At 40.0% G+C, this 16,707-nt stretch overlaps 1 protein-coding gene across 1 annotated transcript in view; it reads right to left on the bottom strand.

The window, feature by feature from the left end:
* KCNC4 (potassium voltage-gated channel subfamily C member 4) overlaps window positions 1-6,507 on the bottom strand; it is a 43,764-nt gene extending 37,257 nt beyond the window's left edge. The window contains exons 1-2 of the mRNA XM_063452041.1: window positions 4,539-6,507; window positions 2,763-3,696 (exon numbers count right to left, since the gene is read on the bottom strand). Of these exons, the coding sequence (XP_063308111.1) occupies window positions 2,763-3,696; window positions 4,539-5,147 (1,543 nt within the window). The 5' untranslated portion in view covers window positions 5,148-6,507. The remainder of the gene's footprint in view (window positions 1-2,762; window positions 3,697-4,538) is intronic.
* Window positions 6,508-16,707: the final 10,200 nt, after the last annotated feature.

The raw sequence follows: 16,707 nt of genomic DNA, 5'->3' as shown, positions 1-16,707 counted from the left end.
GAGAATTCATTGCTACATGCCCAAGTGCATTTTGTTTTTTATCCGTCAAAATAATAGATATAATATGTATTAAGGCAGCGCTACTCAACCCTCTACTCCAGACACACCTAACAGTCCAGAATGTAGGGATTACCCAAATGTGTCTGAGGTGTTTTTAAAAAAATAAAAAAAAAAAAAAAAAAAACAACTTATACTCTAAAGTGTTTTCTTTTTCTAAACACCTCAGACACATTTGGGTAATCCCTAAATCCTGGACTGTTAGGTGTGCCTGGAGGAGAGGGTTGAGGAGCACTATATTAAGGTGCTACACAGTGTATTACTGTAGACCAGGCATAGGCAACCTTCGACACTCCAGATGTTTTGAACTGTACCTACCATGATGCTTGGCCAGCATTATGGGTGTAAGCATTATGGGGGATGTGGTCCACAACATCTGGAGTGCCGAAAGTTGCCTATCCCTGCTGTATACATTAATTTTGATTTGTTTCCCTTGTTTTAAAGGCAGGACATTTAGTTTAATGACTGATTGTCAGCTTTACGTTAATAGCATTTCTTCGTTAACTCACGCCATTAGAAGTTAGCGAAGTGCAGAGGTGCATATGCACACACTTGCACCTCTGAAGGATTGGCATTGTCATGTTCCCAAGTGCACTAGGCATTAATTTAACATAATTCCCTGCATCCATACATACACTCTCACACACATGCACATGCAGGTTGCACAGAGGTAGTCATGGGACTTTTGAACTTTCCTTTTATGTTCAGATGTCCTAGCACAGCTTTGCATTTGATGCAAACAAATGACATAAAAAAAAAAAATCAGAGGGATCTTTCTATTACTAAAATGAAACCTTAACTAAAAAAAATGTGCTTTTCCCTTAGGATCATAAAGGATTAAAACACATGATGTGCTTTATTCCCCTCTTCTACTTCTTACGGTTTGTGCACTGGGTCAGTGTTCTTGTTTTCATCTCATTGAAGTGGTCTTTGTGCAGTGCCCCCGTCCCCCTTAGTCCTGCAATGTCAAACATTGCAGTTTCAGGGAAACTGCAATGTTTATATCGCAGGGATAAGACAGCCTCTAGTGGCTATCTCCCAGAAACTAGGCCAGGCATAGGAAACCTTCGGCACTCCAGTTGTTTTGGACTACATCTATGATGCTTTGCCAGCATTATGGGTGTCAGAGCATTATGGGGGATGTAGTCCACAACATCTGGCGTGCCCAAGGTTGCCTATCCCTGAACTAGACACTAGAGAAGCTTTCTGGATTTTCACAGAGTTTAACTCCGTGAAAAAACCCTGGATGTCCTCACTCTTTGCATGAGGATGTCCAGCATCTTCAAAATCCTAATGGGATAGTGCTTACCCCGCATGGGCATTAGTTTCTCCCATTGCCATGACGTTGGACGAGGAAGAGAGTGAGCTAGTGCCGATGGACTCTAGCACTGCAAATAGGAAAGTAAATAAAATTATTTTTAAGCGTTTATTTGACAGTGAGGGGGGGGTCCTTCAGTTAATTACAGAGGGACACTATAGGGTTAGGAATACAGTTTTGTATTTCTAATGCAATCAAAAAATTTGGAAACTCTAACCCTATGCATTGACAGTGCTCTTATTTGTTCTTATGTATTGAATGTGCTTTTTGTATTCCTTAGAATATTCAATACAACTTAAAAAGACACTATAGGCATCAAACAACTTTAGCTTAATGAAGCAGTTTTAGCATATAGATCAATCCCTTGCAATTTCACTGCTCAATTCTCTGCCATTTAGGAGTTAAATCACCTTGCTTCTGTTTATGCAACCTTAGCCACACCTTCCCTGTCTACATTAAAAAAATGTTTTTATTTTCAATCAGATGGTTACTTGCTTTAGACATTTTACCTATTGCAATGTAACTTGAACTTTAATTGCACACTGTAGGCTCCTACAGGGTGCAGAAGGCTATTAACAGAGCAGGAGATAAGAAATTCTAAATGAGACAGAATGTGCAATAAAGGAAGTTTAAACATTACATCTCTCTTTACGGGATGTTTTTAAGAAATTCACATGCAGGAGGGTGTGATAAGGGCTGAATATACAAAGTGATTTAACGCCTAAATGGCAGAGAACTGAGCACTGAGGCTGCAGGGGCATGATCTATACTCCAAAACTGCTTCATTAAGCTAAAGTTGTTATGGTGCCTAAAGTGTCCCTTTAATTACAAAAGAAAAAAAATGAAGTGCATACACCAAGAACTTGCTCTCTAGCTCTCTTATTCTGCTCTTAAATATGCAGCTTAATGAATAACCCCATTAAAAGCAATCTACTGCATCTTGTTCCAACACAGGAAGGGTATTTTAGTGAGAGTCATCATTTAAATCTGACAGCATTTACAGGACCAAATATGTTAGTTATTTGGAGGTGAAGTACAGAGTCATTAAACCCCAGAGATTCATGTTTCAAGGCTAAACTAATTACAACAAGTTTGCTTTTCTCTTGGTTCAATTAAGACATTTTTCAATTGAAATGAAAATTATTACTCTGCAATCAGATGAAATCGATTTTTTTTTCAACTAACAATGCTACTTCTGGTCCATTAGCAAAGAGAAATATCCCAGCTCATTTATAGACCATGATATTAGTATAATCCACACAATATTGTTGTCTCAGTTAAATTTCTTTCATCGGAATATCTCTCTATAGAAACAACAAATACCATTACTGAAGTTCGAATTTACCACCATCTGCATATCTCTGGCTTCGAGCACTCTGACTCTTACCTGATCTCTTCTTCTCTGTTAATTCCTCTGCAGCCAGGGGGTAGGTGTCACTTTGGGTGCTGTTATGATGTGAGTTGTCCTCCGACCTAAGAGTAGTTGGAGAGTCTAACTGAGTTGGTCTTGGGACATGTTTCTTTTTCTTCTTTGGGAGCTTTTGTTTAGCCATAGCCAGTGAGTAATACATCCCAAAATTATTCACAATTACTGGAACAGGCATGGCAATAGTGAGAACCCCAGCTAGAGCACAAAGGGCACCCACCAACATACCAGACCATGTCTGTGGATACATATCTCCATAACCCAATGTGGTCATTGTAACCACTGCCCACCAGAACCCTATTGGAATGTTCTTGAAATGTATTTTCTTCATCAGACTGGGGTCTGTAGTTTCTACACCTAATCTTTCTGCATAGTAAATCATGGTGGCAAATATGAGGACACCCAAAGCCAAAAAAATGATGAGAAGGAGGAACTCATTAGTGCTGGCCCGAAGAGTGTGTCCCAAAACCCGCAGACCCACAAAATGCCTAGTCAGTTTGAAGATACGTAAAATCCGAACAAAGCGTACAACCCGTAGGAAGCCCAAGGCATCCCTTGCTGCTTTTGAGGACAACCCACTAAGGGCCATCTCCAGGTAAAATGGGAGTATGGCTACAAAGTCTATTATATTCAACATGTTCTTCACAAAGACAATTTTATCTGGGCTGCAGATGATCCTGACAAGGAACTCCAAGGTGAACCAAAACACACAAACACCCTCAATATAGTTGAGAACAGGTTCTGTTTCAACCTCTGTTACTACTACAATCTCTGTAATGTTACCTTCTGTTACCACTTCTGTCACATTTCTTGCCACAATAAATGCTTCATGAGTCTCCAAGCAGAAAGTTGTAATCGAAACAAGAATGAAAAATAAGGATGCAAAGGCCACCATCTGCAAAAGAGGCACACAATAATTTTAACATTAGAACAGATATTCAAAATATTGTTTCTATCATCGCTAATATGAGGTGGGGCAGCTCCTGAAAGTCTTTACACTCGCACCTCTGTAGGCTAAAATGAGACCTCTTTAAACGATTCAGCCTTAGGTGTACTTTTTAGATAACTGGGCACCCATTCATATGTGATCTATACACTGAATAATGAAGATTATTTATAAGGCACAACAAACTGGAGTGTGGAGTTTGCTCTGTGACGATGAGCAAAATATCCAAACCAAACAGGACATTAATGCCTCCATAAGTTGCCTATGTCAGTTAGCAAATAAAAGGAGGAGTGATGGTGAGGCCCTTGCATTGGCTGTGTGGCTAAGACAGGTTTTCAAGCCTGAAGGCTGTATTTGCTATTATAAACAGAGATTGAGATACTGAAATATTCGTGTTCAGTGTCATGAACATTTTATTTTGTTTTGATTTTCAACCAAAAACTAGGTCTCTACACAATAACACTGTAACCTAATAATTGGAGAAGAGACTATAAATGATAGTATGGTTTTCCTTTCGTGTTAAGCAAGGTACTCTGGAGAGAATATACATTCACTAACCACAAGTGATATAATTCTAGATAACCTTTGCATCACTAAATCAGCCCACTTTACATTATTTAGAAAATAGACACTCCACACAACGAATGAAGTTGCAACTGGAGCCCACGCAGTATAAAACATTAGTTGGAGGGGCTACTGCACAATGTAAGGAGAGGTTACAAGTTACAAGGTCTACAGGTTACAGTACCTTTTATGGAAGAAGTAAGGGTGGTAAAGATGTAAAAACTCACCCGGGCAGCTCTGGATGAGTACGGGTCTTCAAAAAGTGCCCACATGCGAGGCTGACACCGCTTCCAGCAGCTCTTGGATCTGTCCGGCCTGTCCTCCATGCAGAGCAGCTCAGGGGTGGAATCTTTCTCCCCATCTCCATCCTCCGGTTCCACGTTCTCGAAGATGTCCAAAGCCTCCTCGGCGTCTCGGTGCTGGCGGTAGGTCATCCAGCAACAGGGCTCCACGTCCGTCTCATCTATCCCCCAAAAAGCCAGTTCCTCCTCGAAGAGAGGTCCACAAATATCGGCCGGACAGTGCAGCTTCCCAGTCCGGTAGTAGTTGAGGACGTAGGAGAAGATCCCCGGGTGCCTGTCAAAGAAGAACTCGTTGGGTTGAGTGTCTGTCTCTGATGTGCTGGATGTCTCCGGGTCTGCCAGCCATGCCAGGCGGGTGCCAGGCAAGGTCCTCAAGGTGCTTTTGTAGGTCTCATGCCTCGTGCCCCCAACGTTTATGGTGATCTTGCCGGAGTCTTCCCCTCTGGACATCTCTTCTTTCAGACATGTTTTGGAGGGGGGTTTGTTCCCAGACTTGCGCCCACGGTAGGAGGATACACACACCGAACTAATCATAGATCTCTCCGGGTGAGACCCCTCTGGACAGTCTCAGGGTCCTCCAGAGAGACTGTCTGGGGTGGGAGACAACAAGGACCCCACGGCGACCTTCCAACAGGTGACAGAAGGAGGAGAGGAGGAGAGAGATGCAGAGAGCTCAGCGCTTAGAAGGGGAGTGCCTGGAATGATGGAGGAGAATTGTCTCAGGCAATTGGAGAATTCAGTCGGCAATCAGGGGACACAGAGGAAAATAAACATCCCCTCTGGAGAACAACTCACATTCCTTTCTATGGGCTGAGAAAGGGCTTGTACTTGTTCAGGGAGGACTTAGTTTGGCTTCCTTTCAGAATGTTTTTAGTGGGTGGGGTGCAATCCTTCCCAGGTATTCATACGGTAGGATGTTTTCTTGGTTTCTGGATGGAGAGTAATTAGGATGCTTGGCAGGTGCCGAATGTGATGTTTTACAGGCACTATACAAATTCCCTCTAGGTCACTGCTTTTCCTGGTACCTGAATCCTATTTTTCAGCTGTGTAACCTTTCTCATGCACCGCAGTAACTCCTAAACAAAGTGCTTTCTGGTTGCAGACACTGATCTAGATTGAATCATTCCTTTTCAGGTACTGAACTGTGGCTTTACCTGCTTAAATAGCCATTCTATTCACAATGAACATCTAATTGCAACAACAACCAAAATAAACAAAAATTTAAAAAAAATGAAACCATCTGCTGTTCGAAAAAACGAGTCTCCCTTACTATCTGGTCACTAATGCAGAATCAACAAATGGTTCTTAGTTACGAGCACCAAAACCGAAATCTAGAGTGAAAACTTATTTTGCTCAAAACCAGAGACAATATTGGAGTTTTTACTCTAGAATCACGTTAATTAGAGAGCCTAGCGTTCTAGAATCTTGTTATTTGGAGAGCCCGGTGTTTAAAATCTTTGTTATTTAGCATTCTAGAATGCTGCTGTTTGTAGAATCTGGCGTTCTAGAATCCTGGTATTTGGATTGTCTGACATTCTGAGTGTCTGGAGTGCTCTAGAATCCTTCTATTTGTTTCTGTCTTGGTGGATTTGCATCAGGTGTTTTCGTGAAATCAGGAAGCCAGATCACATTAACCCCTCCAAAATCAGACTAGGACATCTGCAGATATTTTCCTCCAATAACCCAGCAACAGAGCTTGGATGCTGATTCGTGGGTCTCTCTGGTTTCCTAGGTAGACATACAGGCTCTGCTATCTCCTTGGTTCCTGGGTTGTCCTGACTGAGTGTCAATGTCAACAATTCAAGGTAATCTGAGCTGGGAGCTGATGGAGAAGCGTCATTCTCAGACACACACACACTCTCTCACACACAGTGTTTGTCCTTGCGATGCTCAGTTGACAATTTAGCAGGTAGGGGGCTGGCTCTTCTCTCTGTAACCCTTTCACCAGCTCTTCCTGTCTGAGGCTGTATGTTTTCTCTCCACCATCTGTTCATACAAGTCTCAGACCTGTTGGCCGTTGAAGCATTTTATTTATACTTGGCGGTGGGAGGATCTCCAGCTCATTTTTTATTTTATTTTTTTGCAAAGAAAGCAACATCTACACAATCAATCAATGCAATCTTGTGGTGGAGCTGACTGGCAATGTTTTATGAGTAAAGCTTTTATATATAATAATAGTCTGTGTAGTAGTGCAATAAATCGTTACAGACAGTTTAGACAACCTGTAGAGCTCATTCTATTGTTGGTCTTTATCTCTAATTGTCCCCAGGGCTGTTCCAGGTTTTATAGCATCAAAGTCCAAGACATCACTGCTTTTCCTGACATTGACATACAGATACAGCAGGTATCACATTTAAGAATGTCCTAATTTTCAGAGCATAGATGAGATTGCTCTAAAATTCTGACAGCATGACAAAATGACAGTGTTTAAGCAGACAGTAAGAAAAAACAAACAAATAAAAGAATCCCACTTTCTATGGCTTTACTGCAAATGAGTCTGTCTTATGTTATTTTTTATTAGTTATTATTTTTTATTTATAAAGTGCTCTCATAACAGCATCCACAGTGCAGTTCAGTAGATAAACAAGAAATACATCTAAGTGCAATAAAACAAGTTTGACTTATAACACAGGCCCTGTTTGAATATTTTTGGCTAAGCTTTTCAAATGATTAAATATTTTTGGACAGTTTTTTAAAATCCTTTTTTTATATCAAGGTATCTAAACATATAAAAATATTAGAGTATTTTTCAAAAAATGAAATGATTTTAAAAGTGCATACAAAAATATTAAATCATTTAAAATTGTTTGACCAAAAATATAAAAGCGAGGCCGATCAGCTGAGCTTACAATCTAAAGGAAGCTAGATAACATTACATGAAAGATAATCTAAAGGAAGCTAGATAACATTACATGAAAGATGTAAAGCTCACAAACATTATGGGGGAGAGGGAGCAAGACAAGACAAACAATTTTAGGTGCATGGAACTAAATAGGGATACATTCTATTGGTTTCCATGGTGATTACTCTTTATTCAGCATTTTTCCCCAGATAGCACCAGTTGTCCCCTGATAAATCTTTCCCTGAGAGATGTAGATGGAGAAGGAAATGGTGAGATCAGCGAAAACTCTGGGGGAGATGTAGAGGCAAAAAAGGTTTATTGGTTATTTCATCTGCCTTCCTATAGAAGTGGGATTTTAAGGAATTTTTAAAAGACGAAAAATGTGTGGAAATTCAATTTGCACATGGCAGGTTATGTCCATTGCCAATTACCAATAACATAAAACAAATAAAGACAAACACAATAAAACACAAAGAGACTGTGACTGGATATAATGGATGTAGCTTTTGTAGCTTTTATTTAAAGGGATTGAGAGGCATTGCATTTCAATAAAAAACATAACCAAAATTGAATAAATAAACCTTAAATCAACCTAAAACCAAGCTTAAACAAGTGCGATCGGTCCCGAGAGCCAGATTATTGGTCATTGTACCTCTGTCAACCCCTACAATTGGATGCGACCTTATGCCTTGACTTAAAGCCTACGCCAGATAATTGGGAGGGTGGGATGCTTGTCCCAGTAAGCTGAGGAAAGGTTTTGTCTGCCAAAACAGCTATCCTATATAGAACTACAGTGCTGCACATGCATGAAAAGCACTAGCCAATCACAATGTCAGATTTTTTGCTGCAAAAATCCAGTAAAAATTGCTCTATGCCTGCCTTGACCTAAACTACCTGTCCTACATGTCCTAAACTTCACCCCATTGTTCACTATGTCCAGTAATGGAACGTTACAGCGCTGGGTATAATGCCCTCGCTTTGCTATTCTGTAATAACCATGAAGTCCATGAGAAGTCTTAGATAAAATATGTCGATGAAGGGTGCTGACAGAAGAGAAATGAATGTATTTGACAGAATGAAGGACATTGTTATGGAAAGGTTTATAAGTAAAGTCTATAATTTAAATTTGAAACCTAAAAATATTGGAAACCAGCATAAGGACAAGCTTAAAAAAAGCGTTAAGGCAGCATTTATTATGGATTTTAAAGTAACACTCCAAGCATGAATACAGCTCACTGTCAAACCATTTTTTAATGGTTTGACTTGTTTCATGGAATCCATCAGTTGCTCACTGATGATCTCAGCCAATTAGCTAGCCCTGCACTCCAGTAACTCTTGATTAGGAGCTTCCAGCTCTCTGGTTTGAGTAGTGGAGGAGTGGAGCCTAACCCTGTGGACCACAGGTAAGAAGTCAAAACATTCTAAAAATGGCACCATAACCACTACACGGAGGCTGAGTTGGACCTAAAATCTGATCAAACAAATCTAGCCTGATCTGGTAAAATTGATTAAAAAAATAAATAACTATTAATGCCAAATCAGGGGACGAAGGGTCAGCTGTCACCAGGCGCATAGTCTGTTGTGGCACCGGCCAGCTCATTGGAATAGAACGCAAATGAGCATTTTTAAGTCTGTCTCTGATAATGCTCCTTCGCGGCTCTTGTCCTCATATTTGACTCTAGAATACTTTAGAATACAGAGGAGTTAATGGTTGACTCAATGACTGCAAGGTTCCCAGGTCCTGTGGCTGCAAAACAAGCCCAATCACCCCTCCATCACTGTGTTTGATTTTTATCAAATGTGGCACTGTGTACTATAGGCAAACATCTCCACTTTGGTCTCATTTGTCCAGAGGACATTGTTCTAGATGTCCAGAAGCGACCAATAACTTTTTTTTTTTAGATCTGAGTTGGGATTAACTAAAAGACAAGTTTGTTTTCTGAGTTTTTGCATGTTCTCTGTTTTTGATTCATAGTAACGGTAATTCACAGTATTGTCAGTAAGAAAATAAATTTTGTTTCCAGACAGTATATTTAAAGTTCAAAGTGACACTTCAGATGTAGGTTACATATCTGTAAAGTGTATATTGTTTCAGGAAACATTTAAAACCTCTCAGTATTCAGTTTTGGAGTTAACGTGACACTATAGTCACCAGAACAACTACAGCGTAACGTAGTTGTTCTGTTGAGTATAGTCAGTCCCTACAGGCATTTTCAGTGAAAAGCCAGTGTTTACATTACAGCCTAGGGACAACTCCAGTGAAAGTCACTCAGAGGGCCACTAAAGGTGCTTCCTGGGTCAGTGCTGCACAACGTGCCTCTGCATGAAGTCACTGAACTTTGCATTAATTTATGATTGCGTTTGGCTCTGCTCCCACCCTGCCTTCTAACATTATCAGAATTGAAAATCTCAGAATTTCCCTTTGGGAATTTTCCTATTGGAAAGTATTGGATTGGGTGAGATCATCAATTTTGATGATGTCAGCCAAGGAGGTAAATCAGGGGTGGAGCCAGCGACAGCAGACCTGCACGGTGCTGTAATAAAGGTATGTTTTAATTGTAATCAAAGTGGGTAGGAGGGCCAGGGGCTAAATAGTGTTTTTAAGGATTCAGGACACAAACATGTATCCCTGCCCATGTTTGTGTCCTGAATCCTGATCCAATAAATAGCATTATTTTTTTGCTAAAACACACTTCATGATGATGTATGTTTTATATGACAGGAATATTATATATATATATATATATATATATATATATATATATATATATATATATATATATTTAATATTTTGTTTGTGCAAAATGTACTGGCACCCACAAAGATTTGTGTTTGACTTGGAAAAAAATGTAATCTTAATTGTTATTATTAAAAAAATAATTAAATATTTATATAATCATATTCCTCTAATTCATCATAGTTCGTTGTTTGGTACTTCCTGTAGTTAAAATTTTAATCATTTAATGTACATCTTTTAGTGCTGTTAAGCTGTTTGGAAAATTGCATTACTTTTTTAATATTTCATGAATTACATATATGTCGGTGTTCAGATGAGTGCATTAGGCTTAATGTAAATTAAAATCACTTATATGATGACGCATGAAAAAAAATATGGACCATCTGAAAGGAAGGTACCTTAACTACTAGGTACGGAGTGTCTGTTGTAGACTTTTATTTAAATTGCAATTCAGGAAGATTTACCACCAGAACTGATATTTTGCTAGGAATAAAAGTATTAACATAAAGCCTCACTTTCTGAAGTCATGTCCACTCAAAGTACCACCCATACAAATTTCATTACAATAACATAAAAATAATCTTTCATCTGTACCATTCATATTTCACATCCTGGTGCTGGCCCGAATCCATATTCCTCATTTAACTTCCCCAGGCATAATTATAACATCATTCTGTACATCCTCAGTACAGTTAAATCCACATTCCCAGTAAAGATCCCCAGTTTCATTTCCAGTGCCACTTTTCCTTAGGACACCCCCATCCTGTCTGTCTCTCATCATGCCATCCACCATATCCTTTGTCTCTACATGTCCCCATACCAGTATACCTCTCATTATGCCACCATAACCAATATGTGTAATATTTTATTCTGACCCCAATGCATTCTTTTCTTTTTTTTTCATTCTCTATTTAAGAAAGGGCAGATATTTAAATATTTGCACATATGAGAACAAAAGATTGAGCCATCACACATATTTTAGAACCATAGTAGAAAAAATAAAAACAATATTTGAAGAAAAGAATAAGCAGGCAAATATTGGGTCCTATTATTCCACCATTATGTCAGGATTATATTAAATCAGCACTCAGAATAGAATTACACACTAGAACTAAGGGTAACGTCTTACCGGACCTTAGAATGGCCGGACTAAACGTACCCAAGAATAGTCAGAAAACTAGCCGAGGCCAGGGACACAGAATGAGACACAATGATAAGGAAAAGCCAAAAGTCAAGGGTACCAGAAATCAGGGAAGTCAAAATGAAGCCAAAGTCAAAAAACAGAAAAACACGATCAGAAACACACTCTCGTTTAACCATCTAAGGGAAACCACAACAGGGCAATGAGCTAAGGAATTTAAATAACCCTCTTGCAGAAATGACCCCGAAACGAGCGTGTGTGTCTTTTACGTGACGTCACCCGCACATCGATGTAGACTTTACCATGGACGCACATGGGGCTATATAACTGCGTGTGTCCGCAGCGGCCAGCGTGCATCGACATGCAGCACAAGCCAGGCATCATGGCAGAAGACCGTTGAGCGGCACTCGATCTTCGGAAGGTAATTATCTCCGTTTTTGCCACATGGATACGAAGGACATGTGACATTAACCCCCACTTGAAGACTGCCCCCCGGACAAGGTTTGAGAAGAAATTTGGTGTGAAAAGAACGGATTTTCGTACTCCTCCCATCCAGCGAAAACCAAAGGAGGAGGAGGGACAAAAGGGACAGTATACCTATTGCAGATAAGAGGCTTAAGCAAAGATACATGAAATGAATTAGGTACACTAAAGGAGGCAGGAAGTGCGAGAGAATATGAAACAGGATTGATTCTCCAAACAATTCGAAAGGGACCAATAAACCTGGATGCAAACGTCATGCTAGGAACATTGAGTCTGATATTTCGCGAGGAGAGCCATACCCGATCACCCACCTGGTAAACAGGGTTGGCACCACGCCGCTTATCAACATGAAATTTGAAATGAGCTGCAGCAGTTTCAAGAGCCGTGTGGACCTTAGTCCAAGTCTCAGGTATACATGCGAGATGTTCAATCAGAGCAGGAATAGCAGTGTTGGAGAACACCACAGGAAGAACAGTAGGATGACGACCGTTGTTGACAAAAATGGACTACGTCCAGATGAGTCATGGGTAGCATTATTCTTGGCAAATTCGGCCCAAGGTATCAAGTCAGACCAGTTTTCCTGAGTGCCATTAATAAAACATTACAAATATAGTTCCAACGACTGGTTGGCCCTCTCAGCCGCACCATTAGTTTGAGGACGGTACGAAGATGAAAATGACAATTCTATACCCAACTGTTTGTTAAATACTCTCCAAAATCGTGACACAAATTGGGAACCCCTGTCTGACACACTATTTTGTGGAATACCATGTAATCTGACAATTTCGCGTATAAATATATGAACCAGATCTTTGGACGAAGGTAACTTTTTGAGCGGAACAAAGTGTGCCATTTTTGAAAAGCGATCAACCACCATAAGGCCATAGACAAATGAGACCATGGAACCAGGGCTGTGGAGTCGGAGTCGAGGAGTCGGCGTCGGAGTAAATTTTGGGTACCTGGAGTCGGAGTCAGTGCATTGTTTGCCGACTCCGACTCCTACTCATACTAAATTTAGATTGGAATTAAAAAAAGCAAGTTTAAATGTCCCAATTCACAAAAAGTTATAATTAATGACTTCTCTACTGTAAGAATAAAGACCAATGCATGCAGTGCCTCACGTAACCGCAAAACAAACACGTTCAGTGACCGTGAAGAAGCATGCTTTTCATGTGCTTCACTATATGGCATGCAACGCACAATTAGGAGCGGCAATACTTATACTTTCCATAGTGTTGTGTTCTGATGTTACAGGGAACGCAGTGCCCATGGGTAACCTAGCCTCTCACTGATAAGGGATTAAGTAAATATGTTTTTTGCAGGACTAGAGACACTTGTATAAGTGAAGGGAATGGAGGATCAATAGTTCAAGACTGAAGCTGCAAACCATTTGAAAAACATGTTGAGCACAATTGAGAAGATGAACGCAGATGAAGAAGGTAACAAACAGATATTAGAGTTAGAGGAAGACAGTTCAGCAAGTATTGGGGAAAGTTTAGAAACTGAAGAGAATGCTGACATTTTTTTAGACAACTTTGTTGAAGAAGCATTGAAGCTTGCTACTATTCATCATATGCGATGTGCTGTTCATACACTGCAACTTGCCATAAGAGATGGATTAAAAGATCGCCATACAGCTACACTAATTGGCAAATTACGGCAAGTAACTGTTGCAGCCAGAGCCCCAAAAACAGATGCAATTTTGAAAAGACGTGCAGGAAAAGGAGCCATTTTGGATTAACAGAAAGCCAGTGGACACAAACAAAAGAGCTGGAGAACCTTCTTTCTCACCCCTTCACTGTCACCAAGAGTTTGCAATGTGACAATCTAACCCCGGGTAAATTCCTCTTGGAATGGAAGAGCCTGTTATATCGCCAAAAATGGGGGGTTATTAGCTGAGGGCATTGCATCTTCAATGATGAAAAGAGAGAGTCTTTTGCTGGAAAATGAAATCTTGTTAGCGGCTATTTATGTCGACTCAATGAGACGACTTTTGTTGAACAGTAAACAGACAGCTACTGGGAAAAAGGCCCTGTATGATGTAGCAGTTCACATGAAGGGATTACGACCTGAAATACCTCCACTGGATGAAGTTCTTTTAAGCAATAGTGGTAAATCAGGATCATCTTCAAACGAAGAATTCGATTTTGATTCCTTCTTAGACAAAATGGAAGGTTCTAAAAGAAAGCGAAGTCACATAAGCGTTACAGAACCAGTAAATGTCCAAATAAAAAAATTCCAACAGGAGTTTTATGAAGCACTAAAAGAAGTTGAAAAGTATGATCGCTCATCAAAACTTACTCTTGAAGAAGCCATCCTTGTTTATCCAGAGATCGTTAGTGATGTAGCCAGAATAGTTACTGCAATGCCACCCACCCAAGTCAGTGTCGAAAGATTATTTTCAGCCCCAAAAATAATAAAGTCTGACTTAAGAGCCTCTATGAAAGAGGATCTGGCAGAGGAAATTCTCTTCCTTAGAACTCTACATTGAATTGATTTGCATTTGCTAAGCCTATAACTACATTTCAAGATTAATATAAACCATTTCTAGGTTTTACAGATTTTGTTTTTGGTTCATATAGATAAGCTTTGTTTTTGTTCTAAAACAACCAAATAACGTGGTTTGTATTTTTGAACTGGTAAAGTTCCTGTTCCTGATGTTTATGCCTGCTGCTACTATCCAGCCACTTGATTGATTAATAAAAACATTTTTATAAATCTTTGTTGTTTTCATTGTGTTTGTCTTCTGCTTAAACTGTTCAATACAGTAGACTGTTAGCTTCCCAACCAGTAGTCCTGTGGTAATGACATGTATGTGGCCTTTCTTTCCTTCAAGGAATGTATAAAATATATTTGCATATTAATACAGAGGAGTCGGAGTCGGAAAGTCGGAGTCGGAAGTACAAAAAGCTGAGGAGTCGGAAGTACAAAAAGCTGAGGAGTCGGAGTCGGAACATATATCTACCGACTCCACAGCACTGCATGGAACACTGAATATAGGAAGTGGTTGTAATAACCCACATGGTAGTTTATGGGGAACCTTAGAAACTGCACAAACAGTACAAGCCCCCACATACTCTCTGGTGTATTTTCTAAGAGAAGGCCACCACAATGATCTGGAGACAGCAGATACAGTTTTATTAATACCCGGATGTCCAGCTGTCCCATTATCGTGGAACACTCTTAGTACCTCCTCATTTTCTAGCAACGGAATAAACAGTCTATCTTAAGGTTTATCACTAAGTGCCTGAAACTGAGCCGCCATGATAGCACAAAGAAGAGGAGAAGGCAAGGAAAGGATAGTAGCGACAATGATACACTCTGGTGGAATGATAGGGGAGGTCTCTTTTTCTTGTTTTGACTCTATGTCAAATTGCCTAGATAGGGCATCAGTATTAACGTTCTTAGGACCTGGTCTGTACGTGATGATAAAGTTAAAGCGTGTCAAGAACAATGACCATCTAGCTTGTCTAGAAGACAGCCTTTTAGCATCTCCAATGTATGCCAAGTTTTTGTGATCAGTTATGATCAGGAGGGGATCCTTGGAACCTTCCAAAAGATGTCGCCATTCTTTCAGAGCTAGTATAATGGCCAGTAATTCTCTGCTCCGCTAGTTTCCAGAAAATAACCCACAAGGATGCAAAGGGGTATCCCCACTCTCCCTCTGAGAAAGAACAACCCCTACCCCTGCCCTGTTGCAGAGGTGTCTACCTCTAGTATGAAGGGTTTGCTAGTGTCAGGATGTACAAATATGTCAGCAGAGGCAAATTATTTCTTAAGAAGCTCAAAAGCTTCTCTAGCTTCTTTAGACCATATAGTACAGTTAACCCCGTTACGGGTCATATCACAGTAGAGAAACTTTTGATGACTCTCCTATAGTAATTTGCAAACCTTTGAATGGCTTTTAACCCATTAGGTAATGGCCAGTGTAGAACGGCTTCTAGTTTGCAAAGGGTCCATCTGAAAACCAGAGGCCGAAATATTGTATCCCAAGAACTGTACCTCCGTCTGATCAAATATGCATTTCTCAAGTTTACAATATAGCCAATTTTTAAGCAAAGTTTGCAATACTTGCTTCACATGCCTATGATGAGTCTGGAGATCGGGGGAATAAAATGAGAATATCATCCAGATATACTAATAAATAAATGTAGTCTCTGAGAACATCATTAATGAAATCCTGAAATACGGCCGGAGCATTGCATAAGCCAAAAGGGCATGACAAGATACTCATAGTGACCACTTCTCGTGTTAAATGCAGTTCTCCATTCATGATTCTCCTTAATCCTTACCAAATTATAAGCACTCCTAAGGTCGAGTTTAGTAAACACCTTAGCGCCCTGGAGTCTGTCAAACAATTCTGAGATAAGGGGAATGGGATAAGCATCTTGTTCAATGCCCTATAATCAATGCATGGCTGTAACTCTCCATCTTTCTTAGATACATTATCATCTTTTTGTAGAGACTCTTTAATGTAATCCTTGATAATCCTGTGGTGATAAGGCATACACTGCCCCCTTAGGGGGCATAGTGCCGGGTATCAAATCTATGGAGCAATCATAATATCTGTGAGGAGGTAGTGTATTGGTGTGACTTTTACTAAACACTTCTTTAACCTCCCAGTACTGCACAGGAATTTTGGTAGGCTGAAGCGTAGGAGTAGGTAGAGCAACTATGCTCACTCTTTTAGTAATGGGTAACATACATCACTCACTACATTCTTTACCCCATTCCAGTATTTTCCCCTCAGCCCAGTCAATATGAGGATTATGCTAAAGAAGCCATGGAAATCCTAGTATAATGGGACAAGAAGGGGAAGCAATTATCTGAAATGTAAATATTTATTTATGTAACGCTCCTATAGTAACAGTAATAGGCATAGTGTTGTGGG

Source organism: Pelobates fuscus, chromosome 1 (assembly GCF_036172605.1).
Source record: "Pelobates fuscus isolate aPelFus1 chromosome 1, aPelFus1.pri, whole genome shotgun sequence".
In the NCBI taxonomy this organism is placed as follows: Eukaryota; Metazoa; Chordata; class Amphibia; order Anura; family Pelobatidae; genus Pelobates; species Pelobates fuscus.
Note: the sequence above shows the minus strand (reverse complement) of the source record. Positions and strands in the feature narration are given on the sequence as shown.